The sequence below is a fragment of the Chiloscyllium plagiosum genome, unplaced genomic scaffold, assembly GCF_037043375.1.
Source record: "Chiloscyllium plagiosum isolate Xiang-an unplaced genomic scaffold, Cpla_swu_hap1 HiC_scaffold_8, whole genome shotgun sequence".
Classification (NCBI taxonomy): domain Eukaryota; kingdom Metazoa; phylum Chordata; class Chondrichthyes; order Orectolobiformes; family Hemiscylliidae; genus Chiloscyllium; species Chiloscyllium plagiosum.
This window is the reverse complement of record NW_028270146.1, coordinates 96,602,518-96,619,746: the sequence shown is the minus strand read 5'-3', so window position 1 is coordinate 96,619,746 and position 17,229 is coordinate 96,602,518. Positions and strand designations below refer to the sequence as shown.

Sequence of the window (17,229 nt, the reverse complement as noted above, 5' to 3'; positions counted from 1 at the left end):
TCCCATCTGCCAGCATTTGGCCCATATCTCTCCAAGCCCTTCCTATTCATGTATCATCCAGATACCTTTCAAATGTTGTAATTATAATAGCCTCCAGTTGATTCCATGTGCACCACCCTCTGCGTGAAAAAGTTACTCCTTAGGTCCCTTTTAAATCTTTCTCCTCTCACCATAACCCAATGCCCTGGGGAAAAGACCTTGACTATTCACCTTACCCATTCCCCTCATGATTTTATAAACCTCTAAAGGTCATCCCTCAGCAAATACACCACAGAGAAAAAAGTCCCAGCTTATTCAGCCTCTCTTCTTGTGTCAAGTGCATTTCCATCTCTTCAAATATGAGTAAAGATATTGAGAGTTACACTATGATATGTACTGGGAAAAGGCAACTGCCCTGGATCTCACTGGCCACAAAGATAACTTACTAGGGGATCAGTGCCTGCCTGAGTACTGCCTACTGCACCAAATGAAACACAGGAATAAAAGCACTGAACACTTGATGACTCCATTTGGTGATTTTATACTTCACAGACACCAAATCTTTTAAGCACTTAAACAGAAAAACAGATCCTCTCAAGGTGATTAATTCAAAATAGCCAAGGGTTCAACTTCCAAATGCAAACATCTAAGTGCTATTGTACACCCCGAGGCATAATACCTGCCAGTGCTGTGTAAGTCCGCTCCAGCTATCTGAGCCCACCCAAAGTATTGTTCCATTGCCACCACCATCATCCCACATGGCTGCACTGAACCATCACATCACCTTAATAAAGTTGAGGAACAGCACATCTGCCTCTGTCACATTCAATACCTTCCTTCAGTCTGAAAAAAAATTGCTTGTCACTGTCATCTGTTTCTTGTCGCTCTGCCAAATTCGCATCCTCTTTAACTTTTTAAATGATTAGATTAGATTACTTACAGTGTGGAAACAGGCCCTTCGGCCCAACAAGTCCACACCGCCCCGCCGAAGCGCAACCCACCCATACCCCTATATTTACCCCTTACCTAACACTACGGGCAATTTAGCATGGCTTGAAGAATCAATATTGATATTAAGATCACAGCAACTCTGTTCTTCAAATAATGTGTCTTTGAATCTTTTACATTCATCCAAAAGGGCATACAAGCCTCAGTTTCATGTCTCATTCAAAAAGACAGCACCTCCATCAAAACAAGACTACCCCTGTGCTTTTATTGAAATGTCAACTTGGAATATGTGCTTACCTCTTGGGAATTGGGCTTTGTCTGACAACCTGCTAATGCCACTGTACTTGGGCCAAGATAGATGCGCTCAAGAGGGATAATAAAGAGATATAATAAATAGGCCAAAGAATGGCAAAGGCCATTCAGACCATATTCAGACCGTAAGATACTAGCGACAACCTTTGCCAAGTAAGCTGATCTCAGTTCAGGTATCAGAATGGTATTTCAATTTGCTTTAGCTTAACTGTCTAAAGAGGAGAAGACATTGGACATGGTTACTATCCATGTTATTTCCTGCTCCTTCATGAATAGGACTAAAGTGCATTATCGAGGTTCAGATTTCAAACATAAAAAAGCTCCAGAAAAAATATCTGGAATTGGCAGAATATCAATTCAATCTGAATCATTACTTTAAGCGGATTGGGGAGAAGATGTGGAGAAAAAAAACTTAGAGATAGAAAACATAATGTTATAGCTTTCTGATTATCATCAGGCACCAATTTGTTGCACCTCTTTACTTTCCTCAAGATATTGATCTGTGTTGAAATATACATGCACTGGTGCCAAGCACTCTCCAATCATGTCCAAATTGCCATTCTTCAGGTTTGAAGCTATACAGCAGGTATAGGCACATCATCCTGAACATCTAAATATTCTTAACCAAGAAAATGTTGATTGGAAAAGAATGGTTGTAGCACAGTGACAATTATTTTGGCCTAACATGTCTGTGCTGGCTCGCTGAAAGAACAATGAATCTACTGAATAGTTGAACAAATTAGTGAGTAAGGAATAGAAAGATATACTGATCAGTTAATATATAGTGAGTGCACAGTTACATAACATTTGCAGTACAAAAAACTGACCATTTGACACAACTCATCGGTGCCAGTGTTTATGTACCACGTATTCACATGCTGAACCCCTCTTAATTTCACTTTATCAGCACAATCCTCTGTCCCTCTTCTTCCACGTGCAGTTGTCTGGCTTCTCTTTAAATACATTTATGTAATGTTGTATTTGAAGATGGACGGCTTCTCTGTTTCTCTGAATTCTAAAAGAATCTGAAAAAATCCTTTCAAGACACTCTGGCAAGGAATTTTGTTTGAAAGAAAAAGGTAAGTGACACTTTAAACGTGCTTTTAAGCACCTTATCAGTGCTTGGATCTGTTATCTAACTCCTAATTGACAGCGTAAATATGTGGAAGACACTATCCCCAAGCTAGGCCTTGATCAGGAGGACTTGGGCCTCCTGCACTGACTCCTCACCCATTAACCTCTTCATAGTTCCATGCCCTCTTGAACTCTCTTTTCAACTTTCTCTTACGGTACTTGTTGACTATCAGCCTTGTGCCAGTGTTTAGCCTTAGATGGAGTTTGCCACCCGCGTTGGGCTGCATTCACACGCAACCTGACTTCAAGAAGGGTGGCATGGTGGTTCAGTGGTTTGCACTGCTGCCTCACTGTACCAGAGGGCTGAGTTCGATTCCACCCTCGGGCAACTGTCTGCATGGGTTTCTTCTGGTTGGTCCAGTTTCCTCCCATAGTCCAAAGATGTGCAGGTTAGGTGGATTGACCATGCTAAATTGCCCATAATGTCCAGGGATATGCAAGCTAGGTGGATTAGACATGCGAAATGTAGGGTTACAGGGATAAGATAGGGGGATGGATATGGGTGTGATGCTCTTTAGAGGGTCAGTGCAGACTCAATGGGCCAAATGGCCTGCTTCCACATTGTAGGGATTCTATGATTCTAATTCACCTCAACTATTGTTTAGTTTTCTTCTGCATTCTAATCACTCTCTGGGTAAAGACGTTTCCCTTGAATTCTTCAACGGACTTTTTGTTACCATATAACCTGTTCAGGTTAGTGTGTTTGTTCGGATCACTAAGGTGGCAGGAAGGTTGTGTCCATTGGACAAATGGCTAGTTTCTGTCTTGTAAACTTAGCTCCATGTAAAAATCTGTTCCCTATCCCTTCAAGTCCTTCCACTTCCTCAGGCTTATCATTTTAATCACAAATGTTGATGCAAGCCAAAATTATGGAATACAAAGAAGCGTCTTAGCCAAAATGGCACCAGATATCCACATCTGGAAGTCTGGTCCAACATCTGGCAGTCACCATTTTTGCTGAAGGTGTAAGGTCAAATCAAAATTGGCACACCCATGGTTGAGGGAGGCAGAAACACATTTTAAATTGCATTTGTCTTCATCAAAATCAAAATTTTACCCCATTTAGATTTCTGAAACATGACTGATGGGATTTTCAAATTCAAGGAAAAGGTCTGGTCCTAATAAGTTATTTGGAGAAATCAAGTATCCTGCTGGAGAGGTCAGGTAACCCTTTGGGATTGTTACATTAGTCGATCCATGTACCTAAAATGTAGATAAGGTCTGTGGAACTGAGAAGTTGGCAAGTCATTACAATCCACTGTTCTTTAAAATTTTGAAAGAAAATCTCTCGGTTAAAAATATCAGTGCTTGTAATTTCTAAAGCTACTTGTTGACAAAAGCCTGAGGGTTTACACTGTATTATGTTACCACTGTAGTGTATTACCACTGTTTGACTGCAACCACAAATGCCTTATCCTGCAGCCCAAGTTGTAAATTCACAGCTTGATATAACTGTGTTTGATGGGATTGTGAATATGTTTTTGATTCAATACTAAGCTTGATTAGGCCTTTATCAATTATAGTTCTTTTCTAACATAGTGAAGACTGTAATAGATAGATACTTATTTTATTTCTTTTCAGCATGGCTTCTGAGATTTACCTGCTCTGGATACTAGATGAATTGACATTGCGCACGTAAGGACAAAGGGTAGCGGGGGTATGACACAAGTTGTCATCTGGGCTATAAAAGGCCATGGGGATAAATGTGGGGTCATGGGTTAGCATGAGCTTGCTCAAAGTTGGTATGAAGTAGACTCCATAAGTAGACTTTGGGACAGGTAGAGAGGCATAGGTTGGCATGGACAGTAGAAGGGTTGAGTATAAGCCATGAGATGGCTTGATTTGGTAAGAGTGGAGCATTGAAATGTGCATGGTGGATGAGGAGTAAGGGCCATTTTTATTATAACTATTTCTGTTACCTCCTCCAGCCCTCTGTACCCTCTCCATCTCTGTCACTTCCGCCAGCCTCCTATACTCCTCCCTATCTTTGTCACCTTCTACTGCACACTACACTCCTCCTTAAATCTGTCCACCAATCACTACACTCCCCCCTTCTCTGTCACCTCCTCCAGCCCCTTAAAACCTCACTATCTGTATAACCTCCCCTAGCCCTGCAACACCTTCCTATCCGTATAACTTTACCCAGCTCCTACACTCCTCCTTAACCCTGTCACCTTCTGCAGCCCCCTACACACTACACAATCTGTGTAACATCCTGCAGCTCCTACCCTCCCTACCTGTGTAACCTCTGTCACCTCTATACCCCTCCCTATCTCTGTCACCTCCTCCAACCCTCAAATCTCCCCCAGCTACCATTAAAACTGGGACTGACTTCCAGAGTACTACAGCTGGTCATTTGGACAACCGAGAGTGTGGTGCTGGAAAAACACAGCAGGTCAGGCAACATCCGAGAAGCAGGAGAAATGATGTTTTGGGCAAGAGCACTTCATCAGGAATGCAAACTCCACACAGACAGTTGCCTGAGGCTGGAATCAAATCTGGGTCCCTGGTGCTTTGCATAGGTTTCCTCTGGGTGCTCCAGTTTCCTCCCACAGTCGAAAGATGTGCAGGTTAGGTGAACTGGCCACGCTTAATTGCCCATAGTGTTCAGGGATGTATGTTAGGTGCATGAGTCAGGGGTAAATGTCGGGGAATGGGTCTGGATGGGATACTTTTTGGAGGGTCATTGTGGACTTATTGGGCCAAAAGGCCTGTTTCCACACTGTAGGGATTCTAATTCTAACTACTCAGTTGTATTCTTTCAAAATTATCAACATGTTTATTTAATTGTTCAAATTATAAGAAAAAACATCCCAATCTTACATATCTTCGTTCATGTTTCCTATTTCTTCATTCCAACCAATCTCTTAATTAGTCTGCATTATAATCCCTAAAGCCCCTTCCCACAGTGTGCAACCCAAACTGTACAGGGCTCTTATTAAAGTTTTATGTAGGCTCATCACTGGGTCCATTATATTTTGTATTGTTTAATTCCTTTTTCCATTACAAAGTTCCCATGTTGCCTTTAGATTTGTATTCTGGGAAATGTATTCCAAAACATGCAAGAAAAGTTATGAAAACAGAAATAAACTTTACTTACAGTTGGTCTACTTTAGGAGCAGATACCCTAAATTTCGCCTTCTTAGATACTTTATCATCTTCATCTCGGAAAACATCTTCATCTGACTCCTCCAGCAGATCCATTGCACCCTAGAGAGGGAGCCAAAAAAAAAAGCCAGATCAGGGGAGTAACGTCTAATTTGATATCTGTATAATAGTCACAATTTCATAATTGCTGTTGAAGATTTCCTTTGTGTACCAGATGAGTAGAATTAATAGATTCAAGAATAGCTTTTTTCCCTGCTGTTATTAGACTTCTGAATGGACCTCTCAAATTTTAAATTGATCTCGCATTCTGTGCACCTTCTCTGCAGTCGTAACGTTATATTCATCACTCTGTTCTCCTACCTTAACGCACTTTGTATGGTATGATCTGCCTCTACTGGACACAAAACAAAACTTTTCACTGTACATGTGACAATAATAAATCAAATCAGTTATGAAATTATACCAAGTGTGCAGGAGAAATCCATCCGCCCTCACAGGTTAGTGTTTAACCTGTTCCTATTTCCATAAACTCCTCCGTATGTTCCAAGAACACACTGTTTCTCCACGTCGGCCTAATCATACATCACTGATTTTTATCACTCCACCTTTGGTAGCCATGCCCTCAAGCTAGTTCTTCTGAACCTCAGAAATTGGTGCAGAAGTACACCATTTGGCCCACCATGCCTTGCTGACTTCATGGATGATCTGATTTGTGGCCTTAACTTCAGTTTCCTGTCATAACTCTTTCAGCCTTTCATATATTCAATAACTCAGTTACCACTGCCCTCGGGAATAAAGGATATGCAAGTTAGGTGGATTGGCCATGCTAAGTTGTCCTATAGTGTCCAGGGATGTGCAGGCTGGGTGGATTAACCATGGTAAATGCGGGGTTAAGGGAATAGGGTGAGGTGGGGGAACTGAGTCTGGGTGGGATGCTCTGTGGAGGGTCAGTGCAGACTTGATGGGCCTAATGGTCTCTTTCTGCACTATAGGGATTCTATGGTAAAGAGTTCCAACGACTAATGAGCTTTGAGAAAAGAAAGTCCTCATCATATCTATCTTAAACGAGAGACCCTTTGAATATGTTACCCCTGGTTCTAAGATATCTTCATGAGGGAAAACATCCTCTCAGCATTTACCCAGTCAAGCCCTCTTGAATTCTTACACATTTCAAACAGATCTTCCTCTAAACTCTGATGGGTATTGTCCCAAACTGCTTCACCTTTTCTCAAAAGACAGTCTCTTCATGTCTGAATCAACCTGGTGAACCTTCTGAATTATCTACAATGCAAGTGTATTGTAGATAATTCTTCCTTAACTAAAAAAAACAAGACTCCGTACAGTACTCTAGATATCGTTCCATAAATACCTTGATACGGTTGCAGAAAGATTTCCCTCCTTTTATACTCCATTCCCTTTGCAATAAAAATTAAAATATCATTTGACTTTCCAATTACGTCTGTATCTGTATACTAACTTCTTTTGTGATTCACATACAGGGCCACTCAGATCTGTCTGTACCACAGCATTCTGCAGTTCTGTCACCAATTAAATAAAACTCTTCCTACCAAAGTGGAAGATCTCAAATTTTCCCACATCTTACACTATCTACCTTTTTTTTTTGCCCAATCACTTAACCTATCAACATCCTGTTGCAGAATATAGTGTCTGCTTTTGTTCCTCAGAGGCAAAGGCAGGATGCAGGTTCAATTTTAAGTAGGAAACACAACCTTTGCCAACATGCTGGAAAACATGGGTCTATAGCCTCATAAGGCCACAGTAGGAAATGAAGGTGGGTTGATTCTCAAGTCTTCCATCCTACCCAAATGCATAATTCTGGATTTTACTGATGAAGTTATCGATGAATATTGAGGTGCAGTAAGAAAGCTCAAAATGCATTTAAATATTTTTTCAAATGTAAAAGTATTTTCTCCTGCACTCTCAATTATAGAGTACCTTACTCCACCCATCCTCCAACACACACCAACCCTCACCAAATTCCCCTGCTTCATCCCTCTTGACCACCCCACTGCAGGAAGTCAGTATTATTTATTCTCTTAACTTCCAATATCTGAGAATGGGAAGTTATGGGCGGCACGGTGGCACAGTGGTTAGCACTGTTGCCTCACAGCGCCAGAGACCCGTGTTCAATTCCCGCCTCAGGCGACTGTCTGTGTGGAGTTGGCACATTCTCCCCGTGTCTGCGTGGGTTTCCTCCAGGTGCTCCGGTTTCCTCCCACAGTCCAAAAATGTGCAGGTCAGGTGAATTGGCCATGCTAAATTGCCCATAGTGTTAGGTGTAGGGGAATGGGTCTGGGTGGGTTGCAGGTCGGTGTGGATTTGTTGGGCCGAAGGGCCTGTTTCCACACTGTAAGTAATCTAATCTAATCTAGGTAAGGAGCTTTCGAATCTCCAAGCTGGAGCATCAGCAGCCAAACTCCTTCTCACAGAAAATGAAATCTAAAACCCAGATCAAAACTCTGGCCTCTCCCTGTCAGACAGCCTGTCTCCCCACAGTTACCATTCAACATCTGCCTCTCCTGGAGTATAAGGATTCTCCCAAACTTGCTGGAATTAATTCCCTGGTATTGACCTCATTAATGGCCAACATGTACTCTCTTTTTAAAAATACTACTCTACCCTGTTGTTGAAGCATCAGTAGAACCAATTGATCAATTAAATTCCAGGCCTGGAGACAGTAAGGACTGCAGGTGCTGGAAGTCAGAGTCAATAGATGTGAAGCTAGAAGAGCACAGCAGGTCAGATAGCACTGAGGAGCAGGAAACTCAATGTTTTGGGCCGCAACCCTTCATTAGGACTGATGATGGGTTACTGTCTGAAACGCTGACTTTCCTGCTCCTTGGATGCTGTCTGACCTGCTGTGCTCTTCCAGCTTCACATCTATTAACTTCCAGGACCTGGCCTCACAAACAAACCAACTTGTTTGTTCAAATTTTGTTTTAAACACAAGCTGATGCCCATAGTCCAAAGGTCATTATCAACCCACAGTTCTCAGTGCATAGCTCCAAACTAAATTGATCAAATAAAAAATAATTCAAATCAGCAAGTATTCTAACACCGCTATAAGATTCTTAAAATTGAATTCAAGCATTTCCCCGAGAGAGATATTAGACTAACTAATAGTAACATAGAAAATAGGAGCAGGAGAGGGATACTTGACCCTTTGAGCCTGCTCCACCGTCTAATATGATCTTGTTGATCATCCAATTCAGTACACTGTCCCTGCTTTCTCCCCATACCCTTTGAATCCTTTAGTTTGAAGAATTATGTCTAACTCCTACTTGAAATAATTCATTTTGGCCTCAACTGCTTACTGTTGCAAAGAGTTCCACAGGCTCACTACTGCCTGGGTGAAGGAATTTCTCCTGATCTCATCCCTAAATTGTCTATTCCATATCCCTACTTCTTGTCTCACTTCTCTCTTGACCAGAGATGTTACACCTGCTGTTTTACAATCAGCTGGGACCTTTCAAGAATCTAGGAAATTTCAGAAACTTTCAATTAAAGCATCCATTATCTCTCAAGCCACTTCTTTTTAGACCCTTGAATGCAGGCCATCAAGTCCAGTGAACCTGTAGGACTTTTATCCCATTTGATTCATTAGTATTTTTTTCCTGATTGAGTGTGTTTTTTTTTAAATTTCTCCCTCCATTTGCCTCCTGCACTTCTGTTTGTCTCAGGATGCCATTTTTGTCTTCCAGGCCATTGTGCACATAGTCCGTCTGGAGCTTTCCTGCACAATTATTTACTCCACACAATGCAGATGAGAGAAAAATGATGGCCCAAAGGAAAAATGACACCCCTCTTTGTAGACAGGGACCTGAAGGACCTTGTTCACTGTCCTCTTCCTTCAGAACCAGCAAAGGAGGCCACGACACCAGCTTGGTCAAAGATTGCCACCAAGGTCAGTATGGTCTCCCAGGTCCAGAGAAACATTCAGCAGGAATGATCTTCTCAAAGTCTAACGGGAGTGGTTCTGACTCAAGTCAAATTAGCCAGGGGGCCCATTACAGAAAGACATGGGCATCATCTGATCTTAGTCCAGGAGCTTGAACACAGTCAGCTGACTGCTTGGGGCAGACATGGTCAGGGGTCCATTTCACTGAAGTCTGGGAAGTGGGCCACGTTCGGTCCTGCAGGTCCAATACAAACAATAAGGGAGTTCACAGTAAGTCAGATGGGAAGCGGCACACAAATCATTAAAAGGGTCTGGTCAGTCATCAGTTGGGCTGCCCTTCGAAGTCAGTCGGCTGGTAGACCATGATCAGTACTGAGGGTGAACAGAATGAAAGTCAACATAGCAGGGTGGATTTATCAGGGAAGACTGCATTAGGGAGGTTGAGGAACTATGTGTTGTGGATTATAAGAGGAAAGGGACATGCAGGTTCAGGGAGACCCCTTGATTAACAGGCTTAGCCTATGACTCACTGTGCCTGAATCGTGTTCCATATTCAATCAACTGATTAGATTAGATTACATTACAGTGTGGAAACAGGCCCTTCGGCCCAACAGGTCCACACGACCCGTCGAAGCGTAACCCACCCATACCCCTACATTTACCCCTTACCTAACATTACGGGCAATTTAGTACGGCCAATTCACCTAACCTGCACATCTTTGGACTGTGGGAGGAAACCGGAGCACCCAGAGGAAACCCACGCAGACACGGGGAGAACGTGCAAACTCCACACAGTCAGTCGCCTGAGGCGGGAATTGAACCCGGGTCGTTAACTGCAAAGGGAACGTGGCTGTGACCACACCCAGAGTGGAGTAAGAGGTTTTGTTCTGTCTCCACATATGAGATCCACTTATGATCTGAGGCCCTTCAAGGTGTGACTGCACCAATCAGGCAATTTCACAGACAGGATGAAATCATCTATAATCATAGCATGCATGTGAAACGCATCAAGTATATAACAGTATAGGGTGCAAATGCTGGTCACAAGCCAGCTTGATCATGTCATTTGTCAATGTAGATTGAAGATAGTCATCTTTGTGAAGGAGAAGTAATCACAGGTGACTTGGAGATAGAATGGACTGCAGATGCTGGAAGTCAGAGTCGATACAATATAGAGCTGGAAGGGCACAGTAGGTCAGACAGCATCGGAGTCAGTTTCGGGTCAGGACCCTTCATCAGGACTGGGGAAGGGGAAGGGAGCTTGGAAATAAATAGAGGGTAGCAAGTGGGGCTGGGAGAAAGGTGGGTGGGATGATGATAGGTGGATGCAGGTAGGGGGTTATTGTGATTGGTCAGTGGGAAGGGTGGAACAGATAGGTGAAAAGGAAGATGGACAGGTTGGTCAGGTCAAGGAGGACAGGAAGGCCTGGACATGGGTTGAAGTTGGGGGTGGGGAGATTTTGAAGCTGGTGAACTCTATGTTGAGGCCATTGGGTTGTAAGCTCCCAAGACAGAATGTGAGGTGTTATTCCACCAGTTTGCATGTGGAGGAGGTCCAGGATGGACTTGCCCCCGCTTCTCTCTTGCTTCCCTTTCTATCCTTCCTGTAGCATTTGTATCCGGGAACATTAATCTGCCAGGGACGGGCAGGACTGGCAGCTTAATGTTCCAGGATACAAATGCTACAGGAAGAATAGAAAGAGAGGCAAGAGAGGAGGGAGAGTGGCATTTTTGATAAGGGATAGCATGACAGCTGTGCTGAGGGAGGATATTCCCGAAAATACATCCAGGGAAGATATTTGGGTGGAACTGAGAAATAAGAAAGGGATGATCACCTTATTGGGATTGTATTATAGACCCCTAATAGTCAGAGGGAAATTGAGAAACAACCTTGTAAGGAGATCTCAGCTATCTGTAAGAATAATTGGGTGGTTATGGTAGGGGATTTTAACTTTCCAAACATAGACTGGGAATGCCATAGTGTTTAAGGTTTAGATGGAGAGGAATTTGTTAAGTGTGTACAAGACAATTTTCTGATTCAGTATGTGGATGTCCCTACGGGAGAAGGTGCAAAACTTGACCTACTCTTGGGAAATAAGGCAGAGCAGGTGACTGAGGTGTCAGTGGGGGAGCACTTTGGGGCCAGCGACCATAATTCTATTAGATTTAAAATAATGATGGAAAAGGATAGACCAGATCTAAAAGTTGAAGTTCTAAATTGGGGAAAGGCCAATTTTGATGGTATTAGGCAAGAACTTTCGAAAGCTGATTGGGGGCAGATGTTCGCAGGTAAAGGGACGGCTGGAAAATGGGAAGCTTTCAGAAATGAGATAACAAGAATCCAGAGAAAGTACATTCCTGTCAGGGTGAAAGGAAAGGCTGGTAGGTATAGGGAATACTGGATGACTCAAGAAATTGAGGGTTTGGTTAAGAAAAAAAAGAAGCATATGTAAGGTATAGACAGGATAGATCGAGTGAATCCTTAGAAGAGTATAAAGGAAGTAGGAGTATACTTAAGAGGGAAATCAGGAGGGCAAAAGAGGGGACATGAGATAGCTTTGGAAAATAGAATTAAGGAGAATCCACAGAGGTTTTACAAATACATTAAGGACAAAAGGGTAACTAGGGAGAGAATAGGGCCCCTCAAAGGTCAACATGGCGGCTTTATGTGGAGCCGCAGAAAATAGGGGAGATACGAAATGAGTATTTTGCATCAGTATTTACTGTGAAAAAGGATATGGAAGATATAGACTGTAGGGAAATAGATGGCGACATTTTGCAAAATGTCCATATTACAGAGGAGGAAGTGCTGGATGTCTTGAAACGGTTAAAGGTGGGTAAATCCCCAGGACCTGATCAGGTGTACCTGAGAACTCTGTGGGAAGCTACAGAAGTGATTGCTGGGCCTCTTGCTGAGATATTTGTATCATCGATAGTCATAAGTGAGGTGCCAGAAGGCTGGAGTCAGCTAACGTGGTGACACTATTTAAGAAAGGTAGTAACGACAAGCCAGGGAACTGTAGACCGGTGAACCTGACGTCAGTGGTGGGCAAGTTGTTGGAGGGAATCCTGAGGGACAGGATGAACATGTATTTGGAAAGGCAAGGACTGATTCAGGATAGTCAACATGGCTTTGTGCATGAGAAATCATGTCTCACAAACTTGATTGAGTTTTTTAAGACGTAACAAAGAGGCATTCGACAAGGTTCCCCATGGGACACTGATTAGCAAGGTTAGATCTCACGGAATACAAGGAGAACTAGCCATTTGGATACAGACCTGGCTCAAAGGTAGATGAGGTGGTGGTGGAGGGTTGTTTTTCAGACTGGAGGCCTCTGACCAGTGGAGTGCCACAAAAATCGGTGCTGGGTCCACTACTTCTCATCATTTATATAAATGATTTGGATGTGAGCATAAGATGCATAGTTAGTAAGTTTGCAGACAATACCAAAGTTGGAGGTGTAGTGGACAGTGAAGAGGGTTACCTCAGATTACAACAGGATCTGGACCAGATGGGCCAATGGGCTGAGAAGTGTTAGATGGAGTTTAATTTAGATAAATGTGAGGTGCTGCATTTGGGAAAGCAAATCTTAGCAGGACTTATACACTTAATGGTAAGGTCCGAGGGAGTGATGTTGAACAAAGACCTTGGAGTGCAGGTTCATAGCTCCCTGAAAGTGGAGTTGCAGTAGAATAGGATAGTGAAGAAGGCATCTGGTATGCTTTCCTTTATTGGTCAGAGTATTGAGTACAGGAGTTGGGAGGTCATGTTGCAGTTGTACAGGACATTGTTAGGCCACTGTTGGAATATTGTATGCAATTCTGGTCTCCTTCCTATCAGAAAGATATTGTGAAACTTGAAAGGGTTCAGAAACGATTTACAAGGATGTTGCCAAGGTTGGAGGATTTGAGCTATAGGGAGAGGCTGAACAGTCTAGCGCTGTTTTCCCTGGAGGGTTGGAGGCTGAGGGGTGACCTTAAAGAGGTTTACACAATTATGAGGGACATGGATCGGGTAAATAGGCAAAGTCTTTTCCCTGGGGTTGGGAAGTCCAGAACTAGAGGTCATAGGTTTAGGGTGAGAGGGGAAAGATATAAAAGAGACCTAAGGGACAACTTTTTCACACAGAGGGTGGTACATGTATGCAATGAGCTGCCAGAGGATGTGGTGAAGGCTGGTACAATTGTAACATTTAAGAGGCATTTGGATGGGTATATGAATAGGAAGGGTTTGGAGGGATATGGGCTGGGTGCTGGCAGGTGGGACTAGATTGGATTGGGATATCTGGTCGGCATGGACGGGTTGGACCGAAGTGTCTGTTTCCATGCTGTACATCTCTATGACTCTATGTCGCCAAAGGAGTGGGAGGGGGAGTTGAAATGCCTGGCAACTGGATGGTGGTGTTGATTGGAGTGTACAGAGTGCAGATGCTCTGCTAACCAGTCCCCGAGTCTGTGCTTGGTCTTTCTGTTATAGACCTTCAGGACAAAATATTGCAAGATCTCCTAGGCTGCACTGGGGCATGAGATTGATTTGCTCACCTTGACCTGTGACATTCATTGACATGATATTATACACAGTGATGCTTTCTTAGGAGAAGTGGGGCTGGGAGAACAAAGTCTCAGTAGTCATGCAGCACTTACAATCTCCCACTATCTGTTTGCATTATTACTGGTGCTGCATTCCATGGATCTCTTTGTCGGAGTGCTCCATGAACCATTGTATGGAAGAGTATGCTAATCTGTCATTTGTGGGCAATGTGAAGGCTGATTGCTCACATCACTGAAAGCCAGTTCTGTTTCTTGCATTCCTAACATAGGTTCATTGAAGTGTAATTGATGGATCCAGTCACAGCAGGGTTATTGCCACTATTGCTGCAGTCTAACAAAGGAAGTGGAGAAGGAACAGATACCCTGAAATATGCTGAACAACCTCCACGAGGGAGGTGCAGCTGAAAGTTCCCTCAGGATATGCAGAAGGTTTAGAAGGGCCAGAGGTTTTTGTCCATTATGTCCATTGTCTCCAGATAAGTGAGATTGCTGCAGGCTTTACTAGCAGTGGGTCTGCAATATACATTATCGTGATATAAGTTGTTTCGCAGTCACGTCACTGATATTTTGAGGAACGAAATATAAAATTTCCCACATACCCATGTTGTTGTGTCATGATGTACATCTGGTAATTTGCGTTGTATATCTCAGATCCCATATCAAAGAATATGGCCTGTTGAGTAAGTCTGAGCAATCAAAGTATGCCAGAGTGCAAAGTGACAATAATATTCAGAACTGCGGCGTGACATGCTGGTCAGAATATGGGGACAGTACAGAGACAACAGCTGCCAGGGTAGATCAGAACAACTGTAAGACAAGTAGGCTAGAATCACTAGGGTAGATTTGAGCTGTTGTGCAACAGAGGTCAAAATCGCCATAAGGCGGTGGCCAGCGTGAAGAATGGTGATAAAACCAGGAGTGGGAAACTTAAGGTAGTGATGAGTGGGGGGCATACAAATCTGTGAAAGGTTTGTTGAATCTAAAACACCAAGTTGAAACAATTCCTTTCTTCTGTTCTGGAGTGTGAGCAGAAAGAAATCCATCATGGACTTATTTTTAAGTGGACGATGTTTATGTGTTTGAATTTATGATTTTATAATTTGGATTGAAGGAGTTCAAGGATTGGTTAGGCCCTAGTTGGATAACTAGACTTGGTACTTCATCAACAATGAACTTTGAGATCCTGGTAACCAGCAACAATTGGACATGTGAATATGGAAGGGAAATATAGTACATGTATAGTACGTACTTTGGTTGGCATGTATGAATCACAACATTTGATTAAGTAAAAGTCCCTATTAATAATTTATTCTATTGTTTCTCAGGGATAATTCACCTTAGTTTAAATCAATTAGGCAACGTTAATGCTTTTACATTCTCTATAAGTCCATATTTACATTATTCTTTTGGGGGGGAAATTCCTCTATGAAAATCACTTCAGTATGAGCTGCACATTTCTGGTACATAACCCTGACTTATATCAAGGACCCTTATATGCCAGGACAGCGTCACAGAATTATGCCAACTGCTAAAGCAGGACCTAAAGGTAAAATCCAAGTACCAGAGGACCATAGGGTGCTCTCTCATTAGGGAGAGAGACAACTGATGGTTTAACCTGAGAGTCAGCACACCTCAGGTGAGGGGAAAGTTGGGAAGGTAGAATTTTCATGGAAATCTCAGCCAGCGTGAGACCAACAACCTGAAGGCTATCAAAGTGACAGCTGCATTGAACTTTCACACAAATGACTCCTTTCAAGGAACCATTGAGGACCTGTTCGGAATCTCTCAACCCTTGACCCACAAAGGTATTAAGGATGTCACCAGTACAATTTTTGCCAGGTCACACCGCTTCCTCTCATCTCCCCCAGACGAGGACAGTGTTGTTGTCCAGGCAGTAAACTTTGGCAACATCACTGACTTCCCTTAGGTGCAGGGCATTCCAGAGACTTGAGCAGATAAGCTAACTTGACACTCCAGGTTCAGTCGAGAGAATGGGGACTGTTCTCTGGATGAGATGCTCAACCAGAGCCTTCTCAAGTGGGTGTGAAAAACCCCCTGGTATTATTTTAAAGAAGACCCAGATTGTTTTCCAGGGGTCCTGCTGGGAGTTAGCACCACACCTCAAACCCCATAAACTAAGATGAGTGATTATCAAATCAAAAATAACCCTTTTCAAAAACATACATGATGGTGGCATGGTGGCACAGTAGTTAGCACACTGCTGCCTCACAGCACCAGGGTCCCAGGTTCAATTCCAGCCTCGGATGACTGTCCGTGTGGAGTTTGCACATTCTCCCTGTGTCTGCGTGGGCTTCCTCCAGGTACTCTGGTTTCCTCCCACAGTCCAAAGATGTGAAGGTCAGGTGAATTGGCCATGCTAAATTGCCCATAGTGTTAGGGGCATTAGTCAGAGGGAAGTGGGTCTGGGTGGGTTACTCTTTGGAGGATCGGTGTGGACTAGTTAGGCCGAAGGTACTGTTTCCACACTGAAGGGAATCTAATCTAATGTAGCTTCCCTTATGTCTCCCATTATTTATTCCTTAAATAACAGCTAAACGTGAACTACTTCCTCCCGATTTGTAGAAACTTGTTCTTTATTCTTCAAAGGAAGTAACATAACCTGGGACCAAACACTGTGCAGCTACACATTCTCACCAATTTAATACTGACCAAGCTTCCTAGGTTACATGTAATGAGAATAACTGGTTCGCTCACTCACCAAATTAAAAATTAACAATTGGCTCATTGTGTGAAAAGGTACGTAAAATAAATACATAATAAATTAAATAATGTCAATAATGATCCCTTACCTTCTGTATTCCCAAATAGTCTAAACTGTTAGTTTTTTCGGACTTTTCCTTGAAGATATAAGTGCCTCAGGCCTGTGATGCTGATTGGAAACCTATGTTTAATTAGCAACCAGAGCTTAGCAACCAGTCCCTAGCAACAGCCATAGCAACAGGCAGGGCACTCTGGGTATTGTAGTCTTTTCCTGTCAAAACTAAGACAGTTCTCAGGAACAAAAGTAGAAGTTGCTGGGAAGCTCGGCAGGTCTGGCAGCATCTGTGAAGAGAAATCAAAGTTAATATTTCGATCAGGTGACCCTTCCTCAGCATGGATAGTAGCTAGGAAAATGTCAGTTTATATGCAGAAGTTAGGGTGAGGGAAGGGGTCAGGAGTAAATGATAGGTAGGGATACAGACCAAAGAGAGAGAAGAACAGTTGGAGAGGCAAAGGAGTGGATAGTGATCTGGGCAGGAGGATGAATAGCTATTAAT

At 43.0% G+C, this 17,229-nt stretch overlaps 1 protein-coding gene across 2 annotated transcripts in view; it reads right to left on the bottom strand.

Moving 5' to 3' along the window:
* The window catches only part of drc7 (dynein regulatory complex subunit 7), a 100,203-nt gene extending 83,394 nt beyond the window's left edge, over positions 1–16,809 (bottom strand). For both annotated transcript variants that reach the window (XM_043698240.2, XM_087990142.1), the window contains exons 1-2: positions 16,762–16,809; positions 5,474–5,583 (exon numbers count right to left, since the gene is read on the bottom strand). In XM_043698240.2, coding sequence (XP_043554175.1) covers positions 5,474–5,577 — 104 coding nt within the window. In that variant the 5' untranslated portion in view covers positions 5,578–5,583; positions 16,762–16,809. The remainder of the gene's footprint in view (positions 1–5,473; positions 5,584–16,761) is intronic.
* Positions 16,810–17,229: the final 420 nt, after the last annotated feature.